The 17666-nt window shown below is 31.2% G+C and overlaps 1 protein-coding gene across 1 annotated transcript; it reads right to left on the bottom strand.

The window, feature by feature from the left end:
• Nucleotides 1-383: 383 nt before the first annotated feature.
• Nucleotides 384-13284, bottom strand: LOC103839888. Its single transcript, XM_033280406.1, has one exon. The coding sequence runs from the start codon at nt 12984-12986 to the stop codon at nt 12150-12152; it is 837 nt and encodes a 278-aa protein (XP_033136297.1). The 5' UTR covers nt 12987-13284; the 3' UTR covers nt 384-12149.
• Nucleotides 13285-17666: the final 4382 nt, after the last annotated feature.

The raw sequence follows: 17666 nt of genomic DNA, 5'->3' as shown, positions 1-17666 counted from the left end.
GAAACTTTGATCATAAGTAACTAATGCACTATAATAATGGTTTATTTGTGAAATAACCAAAGAAAAAAGAGAAATTAGTTTTCTAGAGAAGGTTGAGAGATATACGAAGAGAAAAAAGAATGTGCTTTTGATTAGATAGTGAATTATATATTTTTTAAGAGAATTTCATATTTACCACTTTCATGTTACTATTATTCATCTTTAATATCATTAAAGGACATTTTCAAAAATATATTTTTCATTAAGTGGCAAAAAATTCTTATACCATTGTTCTCTATATATATAATAAATATTTATTAAAATAAATAAAAAAATAATTTTTTAATGTTTTTGAATTATATTTTTTTCAAATTCAAACTTTTTTATAAACTTTGTTTTTGAATTTTTTTTTAATTTCTTTTTGAAAATCGAAAAATTATGGTTGAAAATATTTTTATATTATTTTAAGTCTGTATTTATATATTTATTAGAATCTTAAATTTCACATTCCAAAAACCCTAGTCCACGTCTCAACTCTAAACCGTAAGTCTGGATTAGTTAACCTATGAGTATAAATGTCTTTTACTCTTCACTAAAAATGAAGGTAAAAATGATTGGTGTAAAAATAAAAACTGGTACTATGAATGTGGTATTTGTTGCAAGTTCCCTTTTTTTTGTTATCTCACCCAATTTTCCTTATAATAACCATTTATAAAGTCATTAGAATGTCATTATATTCATATATAATGCATTACTATTAAGGAAATTGTCACAAATACCACATCTATAGTACCGCTTTTTATGTTTACACTAACTACTTTTACCATCACTTTTAATGAAGGGTAAAAGATATTTATATCTTTATGGTTAACTAATCAAGACTTAGGGTTTAGAGTTGAGGAGTGAGGTAGGGATTTTTGGAATGTGAAATTTAGGATTCTAATAAATATATAAATAAATACTTAAAAAAATTAAAAATTTTAAAAAATAGTTTCAAACATAATTTTTGATTTTCAAAAAGAAATTTTGAAAAAAAAAACAATTCGAAAAAAAAAAATTATAAAAAAGTTTGAATTTTGAAAAAGTATAACTCGAAAACGTCAAAAAAATAATTTTATTTTTTAAATAATTATTTGTTATATATATAAAGAAAAAAGTGTATACGAGTCTTTTCCCACTTAATGAAGAAGATATTTTTGAAAATGTCATTTTTGTGGCAGTAAAGACGAATAATATACTATGAAAGTGGTAAACATAAAATTCTCCCTTGTAATAACCATTTATGTTTTAGAAACACATGATAAATCATTTATAAACATTTTAAAATTATTTATAATGATTTATGGAGACTGCAACTGAAATTTACTTTGCATCAAAGTGAAATGAAATGACAGATAATAACAACTTATATATATATATATATTGGATACTTTTTGATATTTTCAAGTATTTTGGATAATTACATGTATTTTTGAATATGTTATGGATATTAGATATAAAATAATTAATATATTTAAATATATAAATTATGTTTTTAGTATTTTTAGGTATCTGATATATTTTTGGGCTCGATTCAGATCTGATTCTTCAGATATCAAAATTTTAGACTCGTTCATATATTTTAGATTTGGTATAATTTGGGCTATAAATTTTGGAAAAATTTCATGTTTATCACTTTCATAATACCATTTTTCATTTTTATTAGGGGAAATTACATGTTTACCACTTTCAAGGTATTGCTTTTCATTTTTAGCACCACTAAAGAGACATTTTCAAAAATACCTTCTTCATTAAGTGGCAAAAGATTCTTATGCCCTTATTATTATATATATAATAAATCATTATTTAAATAAAAAAATAAAAAAAATAAAGAAAATTAAAAAATTAAAAACTAAAATTAAAAGAAATTAAAAAAAAAAAAAAAAAAGTAATTTTTTTTTATGTTTTCAAATTATACTTTTTCAAAGTCGAACATTTTTATAACTTTTTTTTTGAATTTTTTTTTCAAATTGTTTTTATTTTTTTTTCAAATTTCTTTTTGAAAAACGAAAATTATGTTTAAAATTATTTTTAAAATTTTTTATATATATTTTTAAGTATTTATTTATATATTTATTAGAATCCTAAATTTCACATTCCAAAAACCCTATCCCACCCCACCCCTCCCCTCAGCTCTAAACCCTAAATTTAGATTAGTTAACCCTAAAGGTATAATTGTCTTTTACCATTCATTAAAAGTGAGGATAAAAGTGGTTAGTGTAAACATGAAAAGTGGTGTTATAAATGTGTTATTTGTGGCAATTTCCCTTTTTACCACCACTAAAGGGATACTTTCAAAAATACAATTTTCATTACGTGACAAATGACTATTATACCCTTGTTCTATATAATATATCATTATTTACATAAATAAAAATAATAATATTTTTTATGTTTTCGAATTATACTTTTTCAAATTCGAACCTTTTTTATCATTATTTTTTTGAATCTTCTTTTCTCAAAAAAAAAATTTTTCAAAATTTTTTTTTGAAAATCTAAAATTATGTTTGAAACTATTTTTAAATTATTTTTTTAAGTATTTATTAATATATTTATTAGAATCATAAATTTCACATTCTAAAAACCCTACCCCACCCCTCAACTCTAAATCATAAGTCTAGATTAGTCAATCCTAGGGGTATAAGTGTATTTTATCCTTCATTAAAAATGAGAATAAAAGTGGTTAGTGTAAACATGAAAAGTGGTACTATGAATGTGGTATTTGTGGGAATTTTCCATAAAGTTTTTGCTGTTATCGGTATTTATAAATTTAGGTTTGGTTTTGGTTCAGATCTTTGCGGTTTATGTTCGGGTTTGGATACCAATTTAAGTTATGTAAAATATTTAAATTAATGAAGAGTTTGTGTGTTTCGGAAAAAATGAGTAAGTTTGGTATTTGAATGCAACTTTTCTCATAAATGATATTGTAGGGAAAGAACAAAGGGAAAATCGCAACCTAAATCATCAAGTTAGCAAAAGTTTACATTTTAAATCTTCTAGCTCAACAACTAACATTTTAAATTATGTAAACAATGAAAATATTTTTAATAACATATTCAACATTGAAATTAACTTGCTTGTTTGCCATATCAAAATTATTAACGATATTGTTTAGTAGTACGTAAAATCAGGTGATGTGACTGTTTTTCTCCCTTTTTTTATGAAAAAAATATTTTTTTATTGTTTTAATTAATATAAATAAAAAAATTAAATATTTAAAAAATAATAAAATTCGGAAATTTAGAAAAAACAAATTGATAAAAAAATAGGAAAATGCATTAAAAAAATAAAAAACAAGGAAATATTAAAATTTGAGAATTAAAAATATTAGAAATTTCAAAAATTTCAAAAACTTATAATTTATAATGTTTAATATTAAACAAAAACTTTGATATTTACTATTTTTAAGATATCTTATTGACACTGATTTATTGAAATTCGTCACGATCACCGATATGTCTAAAACAGTAGTCACATGTAGATATTTTAAAAAAAATTAGCAAATTTGTGAAGGTGCTTTTTCATGACATATCAATATTTTTTTTTAAAAGCTAGCAAATCAGTGATGGTTTACAAAAAAAAAGGTGTATATTGAAAACCATTGATATGTCATAAACCCTCCTCACCTTCACATAGTTGCTAAATTTTTTAAAAAATGGTGATGGTTACAAATTTCAATATATCACCGTCAATAAGATAACACGAGATTTCGTAAATTTTCAAAGCTTTTGTTGAATGGTAAATTTATAAGAAAATTCAATTTTTTTGAATTTTTCAATTTTTGAATATTTGCTTGAATTATTTTTAATGTTGTACATATTTTCCTGATTTTTTCATAACTTTTTCTAATTTTCCAAATTTATCAGTTTTGATAAAAAAAAGTTGATTTTTCTACACTTTGGGCTGATGCACAGATATTGGACAAACAGAAGACACCATCATATATAAAGGCAGCGACCCTACCCTCAATACCAGCAAGATGGTGTTTCATAGATGGTTTTTGGAAAGAGAATGATATTTTTTCTGGAAAAGATTGGTTCAGTGCTCTAGCGGGTTTTGATGGATTGATGGGGGCGAGAAATGTTAGGGCTAGTCTCTCTCCTCTTTATGCGGAGATGGAATCGCCACTATGGGCAATGGAATGTATGAGAAACTTACGACAGTTTCAGATTACGTTTGCAACGGATTGTTCTCAATTGATGAAGATGGTTTCGGAACTAGAAGAATGGCAAGCCTTTGCAAGCTATGTAGAAGATATATATCAAGATCTTGAAAGGAAGTTTTCTCAGATAATAGATCATTTATGTACCAAAGATGCAAAACTCAAAAGTGGATCGATCATTTCGCCGTTCACATGGATGCAGATTTTATGTTTTGGTTTACAGAGTCAATATGAATCTGTATAAGTTGATGACAAAAAAATATATAAAAAAAAATTGATTTCTTATCTAATATTTTTTTATTATTTTATTTTTATTAACTAAAAATTAAAATATTTTATTAAAAACGAAGAGAAAAACTACCACATAGGTCAAACTGATGACTTAACTGATGACTTAAATGCTATTTTTTTTTCAAAGATCAAAATTAAAATATTATTGTGAAACTATAAAAATATTTTTGTTATTTTTTAAATTTATTTTCAGTTGGGCTATTTGAAAAACCCAATAAAGCTAGTAGGGAAAAATCTCATACACATTTTTCAGAGACACTCATATTCAAACTATTCACTTCTGCTACGATCAACATTCACATTAATATAGCGAGATTCGTAAGTTTTGAATTTGTAGAACATTAATTGCATATAGATATGATTCTAGTTTACAAAAAAAAAAATAGATATGATTCAAAAGGGAAGAAGACATGTAAAGCTTCTAAGCTGCGATTACATATCCGTGGCAGTCTCAGAATGCTTAACCTTCCTAAGTACATTATCGCTCATGTTCAATATTTACAGATTGTTAGCATTTTTTAACTTTTCAAAATTTGCAGGATCATACGTAACTTCCGTTAAAGACCATGCAATATCACTAGAAACTATTCTCATTATGACATATTAAACTGAAATAATAATCAAACCCAACCGACCAATAACCGAAGCTGAAACACGCTGGGAGAAATCAGAATCTTCCATTCTTTAGGTCAACTCGCTTCAACAATAACTACAAGTGTTGTTCGCACAAAATGCACAAAATGAGGTCACCGACGAGTTCCGTCTTTCGACCTAATTCAGTTCTTGGCGCCCACCGTGGGCAGAACAGCGTAGCCTTAACTACATCGGAATAACTCTCGAAGATTCAACCTCCGGCGAACTACCGGAGCCAACTCCAGTTCCCGTTCCCGCCGCACCAACCATGACGGACTTCATGGCCTATCTCTTCAACACAAAGAAGTACAGAAGGCGGCGAACGAACAGCTCGCCGCCTTCGCCGCTATCTTCGCTTCTCCTACCGGTCACACGAGTAACCCTCCGACCATCCGGAGAGGGCTCTTCAACACTGCCGTACGGCCCATGAAGGAGAACCAATAGTTGGAAACACCGACCAGACTATCGGCGGTGTCGTACAAAACCCTAACAACCCAGATCTAGCGATCATTCACGAGATCACCGAGCAGATCACCGAGCTCAAGCTCTCTCTCCAAGATATCCACTCAAAGATACATCATGTTACGAACTCCACCCCGAAGATCAACAGTGTCCTCGCCACAGTGCTCAAAACTCCATTCTCTCGGCAAATCAGTGAGGCACAGCTCGAATCTGTCGAAAAGTTTTGCCTCCCGTCCTACTCCGGCGCAACAGACCCCACCGACCACATGAAAACAATCAACATCGCGATGGGACGCGCAAACTTCGCTGATAATGAAAAAGAGGCTGGCTTTTGCCAGTATTTATCGAGAGCCTCTATAGAGCAGCTTTAACCTGAACTCCGTCGAAAGCTTATGCGACCTCTCCGCCGCTTTCCTTAAACATTACATAATGTTTACCCAGCAAGGCGCGACCGCTTCCGATCTTTGGCAACGATCTCAGGCCCTCGGCCAAACCCTGCACGATTCCATGGAGAAATTTAAATAGTCATTTCCGCTGTAAGAATCCCTGACAGTATAGCAGTGGACGCCTTGGGGAACACGTTGTACGTCAACTCGAAGTTTCGAGACGACCTGTATAAGAACCCTTTATCCTCCCTCCAGGACGCCATCACTCAATCCCACAACTTAATCAAGATGGAGGAAGATACCCGAGCAATCCTCACCAAGCAGAATGCTTCCAAACAAGCAGCATCTAAAAACACAGACACTCGTCAAGAGCCACGCCAGCACTCCAGCAACGATAAGACCGATCGAAAGAATTTTTTTCTCTACATCGTAGATGAAGAAGAGTTGTCCAAATCAGCGGTAGTCTTCCGCAAGAAGGACTGTAACCATTGGGACCACCCAACAAACAAGAAAACTCAAACCCCCCGCCAGATGAATTATGTACTTATCACCAAATGAAAGGCATGACGCGATGAAATGCAAACACTTCCTAGAATCATTACTCACGGGATATAAGGCCAGCACGGTGAAAGTCGAACAACCGAAGAAAAAACCAAAGAACATCAAGAGCTGGAGTAAGAACAAAGAGAAGAAAGCCCATAAGCAGCTTGACAAATCCACGCTGGAGGAACCCCAAGCAACTGATGACAATGCCATTTCTCGGGATCACGACAACACACACGAGGAGGAGGAGCCAAAAAAAACGGTGGCGCGTCCAGGTGATTATAGCTGGGCCAGACATTTCTTCCGACGAAGAGGAAGAGCCGGAAAACTTTCACGGCCCGCTCATCCGCAAGTTCAGAGGCCCAAGTAGCAGCCTCCACCCCGAATAGTTCCGGTAATCAAGGATGACACGCAACCTGGGGAACGGAGATGAACTCACCGCTGTAACCGGAGTCGCTGAACGTATCGAGCCTGGTCTACCGGGTGCAGGATTCCATACCACTTGGGAATCGCCCTTCGGTGGCTCCTCAAAAGCGCACTCGTCAGAATTTCCGAGGAAGAAAAAGAGATGCAAGTCGTCCGTCTTGTTCAGATGGTCCTCGATGATACTATTGTCGGGTCTCATTTTCACGAAGAGAAGATCGTTCGTCAGAAGCTACATCAAATTAAGTTCCTCGAACACTTAGTGAGAAATCAGCTTCAGCAGCCATCACCATCAATGCTACCGCTATCCAGAAAGACCCGTTCACAAACTGACTGATAGGAAAATCCCGACGAAAGCAGAACGAAGTTATCAAACGAGGGATGGGTAACCAGAGCCTCATATCCTTCCAAAAATACGACTCATAGACGCATTAATACCCTATTGGAGAAGCCCACGGCCTCTTACCATCCCTCGGGCGATAAACGTTACCCACGTGGCTGCACACTCTCGCAATAGATCTTTCACCCTATAAACCTTAGACCAAGAGGACATTTAGTTCCTCCAAGATTGATGTTCAACGACAGAAGGATGCTCTAGTTTGGGACTCAGAGGCGGCAGTTCCTCGAAAACGCCGCCCGAGCAATAGCAGATCGGACGAAGCAATCCCTTCTCTGCATCTTCTTTTCGATCTCCCAAGGGAACCCCCCCCCGAGATCTCTCCGGATCACCTCCACTGGCGACCCTTCCATCGACGGTCGCAGCCTGTCCGTCGCCCTCCTCTCGAGGTATCTCGGCTGTTGGGGGGTCAAAAACGGTAATCTCAAAAACGGTACTTTCTTAGCTATCGCTCCCCGAGCACCGGCTTACTTTTTGATTAAAATTTCTTTATTTTTAACTTTTTTCATTCACCGATTAATAAAACACCTTTAAAACTAACTCACCAACGAGTTCCGTTTTTCTTTACTCATTTCGATCGAACTTAGTTCAAACAGTTCAAGACTCAAAATTTCAATATATTACGCTTATGTCATACATACGGACACTTTGAATAACAAATATTATATATGAATGATTATAATTAGAAAATTATAGGTTCATGTTTGGACAAATATGAGGTTTTTAATGGGTTCAAAAAAGATAATGAAACTTGAGATATAAGTCTCAAACTTAACAAATGTTACTTGTGCTTTACTTCTGTCTCTTATTCATATCTGTTTGGTTGTCCCTCTAATCTTATTGTTTGATGAGAAATACCTACTATATATATATATTATTATTTGGATCTAACAACAACGTTTATCTTACCAAAATGCAGTTTCTTTTTAACGCTTAATAAGATTTTCGGATCGTGCAAGTTCAAACATAAACTGAAAGACAAAAATGAGGCATATAATTTTCAGAATTCAATTGAAACAATTAAATCAATCAAGTACAGTAGACGTTCGAGTAGGGTTTCCATCTATTCCTTTGCAAGTTATTTTTTATTTTTATTTTTTTTGTAACTTTCTTTGATTCCTTTGCAAGTTTAGAACTCGTGATGTTGAGGATAAGTAACATTAACATTATGCGTAGTTAACATCTTAACATGAAGTGTGTTATTTGTTGATGGCACACTTTAACGTTCAAGTCAAAGATTGGACTCTGAATAATTTCAGTCCCTAACCATGCATCTTGGATTGCGATAGCCGCAAGTTTGACTTAAATATTTGAATAAAGAATCAATAGACATTTCAAGTATTTTTGGTGTTTAGCTATTTTGGAAATTATTTTTGGAAAATTTTATAATATCTTATATATTTTTGATATTTTTATATTTTAAATGTAAATAATTAATATATATATATATAAGTATATTAATCTATTTCGGATACATTCGGTGCCCAAAATACTTCTATTCGGATTGAGTTCGGTTTTGGTTCTTTAGATACCAAAATTTTGAACTCATTCGGATATTTAATCAATTTCGGTTCGGGTTCAATACTACTTTTCGGATCGGATCCGGTTCGGTTCTTCAATTTAGGAGTTTTTCAAGAAAAGTTCTCATCCTTCAATATCAAGATTGGGTCGACCAGGCCAGATCATGAGTAAATAAAAAATCAAAAACGTACATAACTGTTCCAGCTGAAATACTTGGAATAATTCTACTGAACCAGATGGGTGTGCACCAGTACCAGTTGGGACACGAGAAGTTTGGTGTTTCTTTCATCAATTGTCAAATAGTAACAAATGGTGCTTCCATGCATGGGGGGGGGGGGGGGCGTCTAATCCTTTTGCCGCCGCAAGGCTGGCTAATCGTATGCAGCAGGCTCGAAAACCCCTGGTTCTGGAAGACACATGAGTCCAAACGCTATGTTGAATGTGCGACCGTACCAGTGCAGGTGAGGCATCGGTCGGTCCTAGAAACGGCAGCAATGGCGTGAGGAGTTAACGACCGGACGTGCTGCAACCTAGGGATCACTAGGCTTGGTCAGCCATTACCTAACCAACTCACAAATCGGACGCAGGCTCATCAAACAGCGTTTTCTAGCTTTTTGTCATGCCTTAGTTTGCATACTTTTTAAAGGAATCTTATTTTTTAATTATTCCTAGATATATTATTTTACATAATTATTGTTGCCATGCAAAGCCCTACTATTTTAGCAATATTTTCTGACTGACACTTTTTATTATTAATTGATCCTTCAATTAATACACGTTATACTGCTTTCTCATCAGTATTTCCAAAAAGGGAAAATAATATGAGACAATCATAAATTTTATACAAAATATGTATTAATATACATATTTATATATTTAACTGAAAATGGCTATAAGTTATGAAATTTATAACAATAATGATATTTATCTTATTGTATATAAACAAAAGTTTTAAATCAATTACAATAGTAAAATTTAATTTATTTATATTTATTATATGTACAATAATATAAATATATATAAATATATATATATATATTATTTTTTTAAATTGACCCTAGTGAAAAATATTTCTGACTCCGCCATTAGCCACAACTCGTTCGGTTGGAAATTAAGCAGGGATTATTTTTTCATATATATATATATATATTAAATAATTGCAACAACATCCGCATATTCTTCGTATCCTTGTGCTTTCACGAATTATATTTTTCTTCGAGTTGTGAGTTCGTGTTCCTTTTTGCTTTTTCTTCATTGATTCTTGTTGATTTTCTTTGATTCTTACACAGTTTCACACCATTTTAATAGATATACAACCAAACACTCGATTCCAAACTACCAAAACAAAAAAAAAAGGATTATGTTGATATTCTCGATTTTAGGCCAGATAGGTTAGAACCAATGGTTACCCACCGGACAACGCTTCTCCGCCGCTTAATCGGCCATCTTAGCCGCGTTTTAGAAAGATTCACACTTGAAAAAATATTTGTTTCAAGAAAATATAATTTTTGCATTTTCGATACATTATATAATGGTAAATTGTAAATTCAAAAGAGATTATTTTTATTGAAATTATATTGGTTAAATTTTTTGGAAATAGTTAATTACAAAAAAAAAATACATTAATAATCAAAACTTAATATATCTTTTAAATATGTGTGAAAATTCTAAAAATTTCATATTTTTAAGAGTATGATTTATGTGTCATGAGCCATGAGCCATGAGCTTTTTTTTTTTTTTTTTTTGACGTCGAGCCATGAGCTATGGTGAGTCGTCGAAGTAAAGCTATACCAACAGCATTGAACGTGGTATATATGATGTAATAGTATTGTTTACTGTCTTGGGTAGTTCAGGATAAGTTTCTTTAAGATAATTTATTTATTGGCTGGTTTTAGATTTTAATATGAAACAAGAGAAAGTAAACACATAAGGGATAAATACAATTTAAATAACAAAATTTTGCTTGAAAGCGAATGCTTCTGCAATTAAAGATCAAGTTTATCTGGGACAGTTTATAAACTTTCATTACATATAATGTAGTGGTAAAAAAAATTATTACATAGGACTCAAAAATATTTTAAAACGTGGAGAACTATTATTAGGACTTACACTAGTATTGTAATTATAGATCATCATAATGTGTATTAGTCTTCCACCAAATCTTCATTTTCATGATTATATTTTCTGCTCAGCCTTTTTAAGTCAAACTAAATCAGCCTCACCAACAAATAAGTGAAATTAATACATAACTAATTCTGATAGAAATATTGAAGTGCATTCACTGTATGGAACTCAAATCTATGTTTATCTGACTCAGAACGATGGTGATTGATTAAAAATATAAGTAACGATTAAATTGTAAATTATTAATTGTTAATGACGATGTTCAAGGCAATACGTTTTGCTTTAATAAAATTGTTTTCTGTATTTTACCAAAAAAAATGTTATCTGTAATTTTATACCAAATTGAAGAAAACAAAATTCTAACTGGTCATGTGATTAAACCGCAGCACTCTTAAAATTTGAAATATTTAATTAAAATTATCAGAACATCATTATTGATTAAGAAACTCTTTACAGTTTCTCACAAATATAGTATTAGTATCTTGACTATAATTAAATTTTAATTTATAAACCAAACTGAGAATTATAAAAACAAATTGTTTTTTTTTTTAATTTTTTCACGAATTTCTCATAGTTGCTTTTTAAAAATAATGATAAACATGTGATAAGGATACTCTTTGTACACTTGAGCAATATGACTAATGATCCGAATATTTGCAATGTTTTTGAATTAATATGCTTCAGAATAGGATCAAAACGACGTATATTCTTTACAAAATTCCACTAACAATTAATAAGATTATATAATTTGCATGTAAGTTGTCTCATCTGCGGGTAACGAACTATAGACCACTTATTAGTGATTGGTTTATAGACTGTATGAAGCTCATATTCCACTGATATTAAACGAAGAAAGACAAAATATAAAATAGTCAAGATACTAATACTAACACTTATTAAACGAAGAAACAAAAATCAAAACAGTAAGTAAGATTATGCATCCACTCCAACATCACTTATAAAGAATACTTTTAGCAATTAAATTTTTTATATGCATCAGTGATAATTGTTCAATTTCCCAAATCACAGAAATCCCGCCAAACTGTCTGAACCTTAAACGTGAGATTGTAGCTTGGACCATAAAAAGATGAAATCAGAAGAATTGCGTCAAATTTGGATATTAATCAGAAATAAGGACGAAATATAAAATATATACTTATTTCTCAAAGTTCGATAATTATTCCTTTTTTTACAATCTGAAAAAGATTAGAAAACAAGGCAACACAGCGCGTGCATCGAAAACAATCAACTCACCATCTCGACCCGCAACTGAATCCGACCCGAACTCGCCTTTCTTCGCAACCCGACCCGCTATTACTCGACAAATCAGCATCGCTCTCCTCCCTCCTCCACCACCTGTGCTATCATGCGCTTCACCGCTACCTGAAAACGTACAAACTGCCGCTCCTTTACCTCCTGGAAAAACCCACGCGCCGCCGTTAATCCCTCCCGGAATCGGACCTAACGGATAAAACCTCATCATCTCATTCCCATCCGCCGAACACCTCGCGTCTTCATCGCACGCGCCGTCATCTGAATCAAAGTTGGAGCGCGATCGCAGTTTCACAGCCTCTCTGTACTCCTCAAACCGGGTCACAGCCCTCGACCCGTTTTCGACTTTAAAAATCATCTCAACCCGACCCGGAAATTCTTCGGAGCTCCAGCTAGATTGGAATATAATCTCCACGACGTTTCTCGACGGATGACCATCGGGAAGATCGGTCAGAACGGGCAATGCAGCGGACTCCGTGGAAGCTCTTGCGGATACGCTTCGTCGGGTCGGGTTGTAAGAAGAATTGCATTCTGATTCGGGTCGACGAGAGGACCGTAAACGTCTTAAATTCGCGTCGGGTTTAAGGTTTTTATCACCGGATCCTTGTTGGGTGGGTCGGGTATCGATGACGTCTTTAACGGACTTTCTGCAGCTGTAACTTGGCAACGAGAGTTTGCCGTTGTTGGAGTGATGATAGACGTCGTCGAAAGCTCTTGATTTGCAATGCAAAGATTTAACCCACCCAATCGGCATATTCGGGTATCGGATCCGAATCCGGGTTTTCCAGTCTCTGTTTAGAAATTAAAAGCTTATGCTATCTTTAGAGATTAATGGGGGCTTTGAAGTTTTTGTTGTGAATATGTGTTTGTGTATAAATGTATGTACGTATGCCATATTGTCCTTCCGTTCGTTTTATCGGTTGGCGCTGTCCACAAAAAGACGAGATTACCCCTTTGATCTTGGGTCTTGACCCATGTCAATAGGGGTGGGCGTTCGGGTACCCGTTCGGGTTCGGGTCGGGTATTTCGGATTTTCGGGTATTTCGGTATAGAGGTATAGAACCCGTTCGGGTATTTCTATACTTCGGATCGGGTTCGGGTATTTTTAGTTCGGGTTCGGTTATTTCGGATCGGGTTCGGATATTTAGATTTTGAAAAAAAAAAAATTAAATTTTTCATTTCTTAAATTTCTTGTATTTAAGAATATAAATTTTACTTAACTTCTTTTTTATTTTTAATAGATTAAATGATTAATAGATTTGGACATAACATTTTAAAACTAAAAATGCATTAATTTAGTTATTGTTTTAAAATTTTGGATGTAACTTTTTGTTAATTTTTGAAATAAAAAACTTGACATACTTTTTAAGTGAGTAGCAAATCATTTTTTCCGGAATTGTATATATATCATATGAACTTAAAGTATGTGTAGTATTAATATAATTATTTTATATAAAATGAGAGATGTAAACTAGAAATATAAGGTTAATTATACATATGTTCGGTTATCTTCGGATATCCATTCGGGTTCGGATATTATCCATTCGGGTTCGGGTATCCAATCTCTCCTAATTCAATACCCGTTCGGGTATTTTGCTACTTCGGTTCGGATTTCGGTTCGGGTTTTTCGGATCGGGTTCGGGTGCCACTTCGGATATCGGGTAAAGTGCCCACCCCTACATGTCAACGTGAATTCTCAGCTTTTTGTCTTCTTAATCATTTTTGGTTTTTTTAGTTGTCTTCTTAATCATGATTTGAAATATCTTATGATAAAAAATCTAAAATTAATAGTAAACAATTTTTTATATCAAATTTACTTATGCTAAAACATTTTAAAATAGTAATTATACAATTATAATATATATATAATTTATATACATATGTATATAACGGATCAAATCAATTCAAATATTCAATATTCAGATAGTATCTAAATAAATAATAGATCGAATCAAATTTCACGGATATTTTGTTTGCCTCTATTCAACACATAATTCATATCATGTCCATTACGTATATTATTGTAGCTATTTTCCTTTTCGATTGAAGCCTGTTAGTAATTCAGCAAAATTTATGTATACTTTGTATCTGTGTTTTAATTACAAAAATAAGTTTAAAAAAAGCTGTTGCTGAAGGAAACTACAACGAGACAAGTGTAATAATTAAAGCAGTTGGTGAAGATAAAAAAAAACTCATTTAATGGAGAATATGGCTATGGCCTATGGGAATGTGTTTGGTTTCTTTTTAACATGTTGAGAGTTGAAATGAGTAAAGTCTGTTGTCGGGTAGAGACACTATTAATACTAGATCCTTTCTCCGCGCTATGCGCGGATAATATATTTAAATTTGTTACATTTATCATTTTTATTTGTATGTGAATTTTTCTATATTAAATCATATATAACTAATTTTTTAATTTGATTTTTTAATATTTTTAGTTTGAAGTAAATATTTCTATTATATGTAACACAATTAACTAATAAAATATGAAGAATCAAGTCCGAGATTTAAGAGTTATGAAAAAAATATAATTATATATAGAGCACAAATTATCTTAGTTTAAAAGATCGGAATCTCATCTCGAATAAATTTACGAAAAGAAAAAGTACCCCAATAACCTACTTAAAATATAAAATCTCCTTTTCAAAAAAAAAAGCGTACTTAATAATATTTTTTTACGTGTAATAGTTAAAAACTGACAATTGAATATCGATCTAGAATATTATTTTAATATATCTAATGTAAAATATTAATTGTAATAAACAAATTTTGAATTTTATAATATTACATGAATTAGAAGTCTTTAAAATCTAAAATCGATTTTATTAACATACTATATTTTTTATTCATTTATTATTTTGATGTTACAAAATATTGCTTTAGTTTTATTTGTATATTATTTTTTTAATAATTTAGTTTCTTTTTAAGTAATTTTAAAATTATCAAGAATATAATATATTTAAAATTATTTATCTAAATATATCCAAATATGATGTCTCATTTTTACGTGTGTTTGCGTTGAGCATATTAATTTGTAATTTGTATATTTAATAACACCTTATTGCATGTCGTTCTATGGTTTTAATAAATGTATTGTCATTTCATTTTTATTACTACTAACATGATTTTTTAGTGATCAGTGATAATGTACTTTTAACGTTATGTATTATATTTTATAGTATATTTTTTAACTCTTCGTGTTGGCACTTTTTTTAGAATCTTTTTAATTAGATAATAGGTTTAAAGATGTAAATAAAACTGTGTATGTTGTAAATTTAGACTTTTTAGTGTAGTTGAGCACTATCAATTATGGAAATTATATTATGATTTTATTTTACTAAATCTTTCTTTTTGTGTATTTTTTTGTTTTATTTTGTATTTTTACAATTTTATTGCATTATTCTTTAATTGCAGAGAACTGATATTTCCAATTTTTGTTTCATATACCTTAAAAGTCTTCGTTTGATTTTTTTTTGTTTTCTTTCTCCAATTATAATGAACGGTTCGACCGTTTCTTTTTTTTTTTTGGATCAAACTTCTAATATCATCAGATAGAAAAGCTTAAACTCTAAGAATTGAGTGAATATTTGTGTTAGAGAAAACTGATTTAACCACTAATATAGTGAGATATTATAATATTAAAAGGTATGGAAACTCTTCTATGTTGTCCTACGCTGGACATAATTAAGTTGTTGTCAATTGATTCTATATTTGTGATAACTGGAAATACATCTTTATGTCTTCCTTACATCATCCTTAATTGGTTTATGGTTCGACCATTTCTAATATACTGAGAGTAACATAAAATTAGATGTTGATTATCTCCTCCCAATTAGGAATGCACAGAATGAGAGAAATACAAAATGAGATCACTTTACAATTTTGTCCTCATATCTTTATAGAGTTAGTTTATAGATTACTCTATCTGTTTCAAAATGTAATCAATTTTAATTAAAATCTGTAATATTTAAAAGTTATTACTTTATAAAACTGTTTTTAATATATAAATTTAATCAATTACACAATAATTTACATAATTTAATTGGCCACACAGTATCCAATAAATATAAAGTTACATTAAAATATAAAAACAATTTATATAGTGAAACAAAAAATACTTTTAAACTATTATATATTATAAAACAAAGAGAATATTCAAATTATATTGAAACATTAGAATAGTAAAATTCAGAAAAGCTGAAATCTCAACGTCGATCATTTACGTTGACCATGTTATTGACTTTGAAGATAACATGAATGATCAAGAACAAAAAGATGAATTTTAGCTTCAGTCTTTTTTTTTTAATCATTTTACCAAAAAGAAAAGAAAGAACAGAAAGATGACTAATAAAAAAAAAATACAAACAAAGTACTGTAAAAAGGTGTTAATCACAATAGCAAACATTATAGTCTCAAAAATAATCAACTTTATATTAAATATTAGTCAAAAATAATAAAATATATAATATTAATAAATTTCATTTTAAATATAATTTAATTTTTAAAAAATTTATCACTGCACATGGTGCAGGAAAACACCTAGTATTATTTGAATTTTAAAAACTATCTGATGCACTAACTTTTTGTGACAAATCAAATTTAAGGAACTGGACAAGAGATTGAGAGGAGGGATGTGGAGAGATACAAAGAGTCTTCACTTGATAAGTTATAATGGAGCATTGAAGTGCCATTGTTGTAGTCGTAGGAGTTACACCGGTGAAGTTGGGTAGACGAACAGATTTGGAGTCGTTGGAGACGTCTGAGGCGAGTAAGCTAAAGAAAAGGAAGCTATAAGTTATACAATGGGCTGAATATTTTGATGGGTTTGGATGGTTCGAGACTTATCATCTAAACATTTGCGATGATGTGGCAGTTTGATTGGTGTGGAATATTTTGTCCTATGTGGCATTCTTAAGAAGCCTCAAAATTAGTAGCTTTTATATAGTAGGATACTTCATCCATTTTATATTAGTTGTCGTTGTAGAATTAAAATTTTGTTTCATTTTAAGTATCGTTTCATGTTTTCAATGTAAAATTTATTAATAATATTTTCCATTTTGTTTTTTTACTGATTGAAATATAGTTAAATATTTAGATAATAATATTTTTATTTTTGAAATATACAAAATAAAATATTTTTTAATATATATGCATAGGTATGTGCATAAATTTAAGACGACAACTAGATTAAAAAATAATGAATAATTTGCAATAATAACGATGGCCGTGCTCATAAATAAAATAGGAAGTTCAATTTCGTTTGATTTAGAATAGATTAGAATATTTAGAATTGAATATATAAAGGATTGGTACACTAATTCTTTCTATCTAATATATCAACAATAAAAGTGATATGCACTCCATCTTTTTTGTTGTCAAGAAATGCATTTCATTAAAAACCAGATTAAATTGTGGCAGGTACAACAGAACCAAA

Source organism: Brassica rapa, chromosome A09 (genome assembly GCF_000309985.2).
Source record: "Brassica rapa cultivar Chiifu-401-42 chromosome A09, CAAS_Brap_v3.01, whole genome shotgun sequence".
In the NCBI taxonomy this organism is placed as follows: Eukaryota; Viridiplantae; Streptophyta; class Magnoliopsida; order Brassicales; family Brassicaceae; genus Brassica; species Brassica rapa.
Note: the sequence above shows the minus strand (reverse complement) of the source record. Positions and strands in the feature narration are given on the sequence as shown.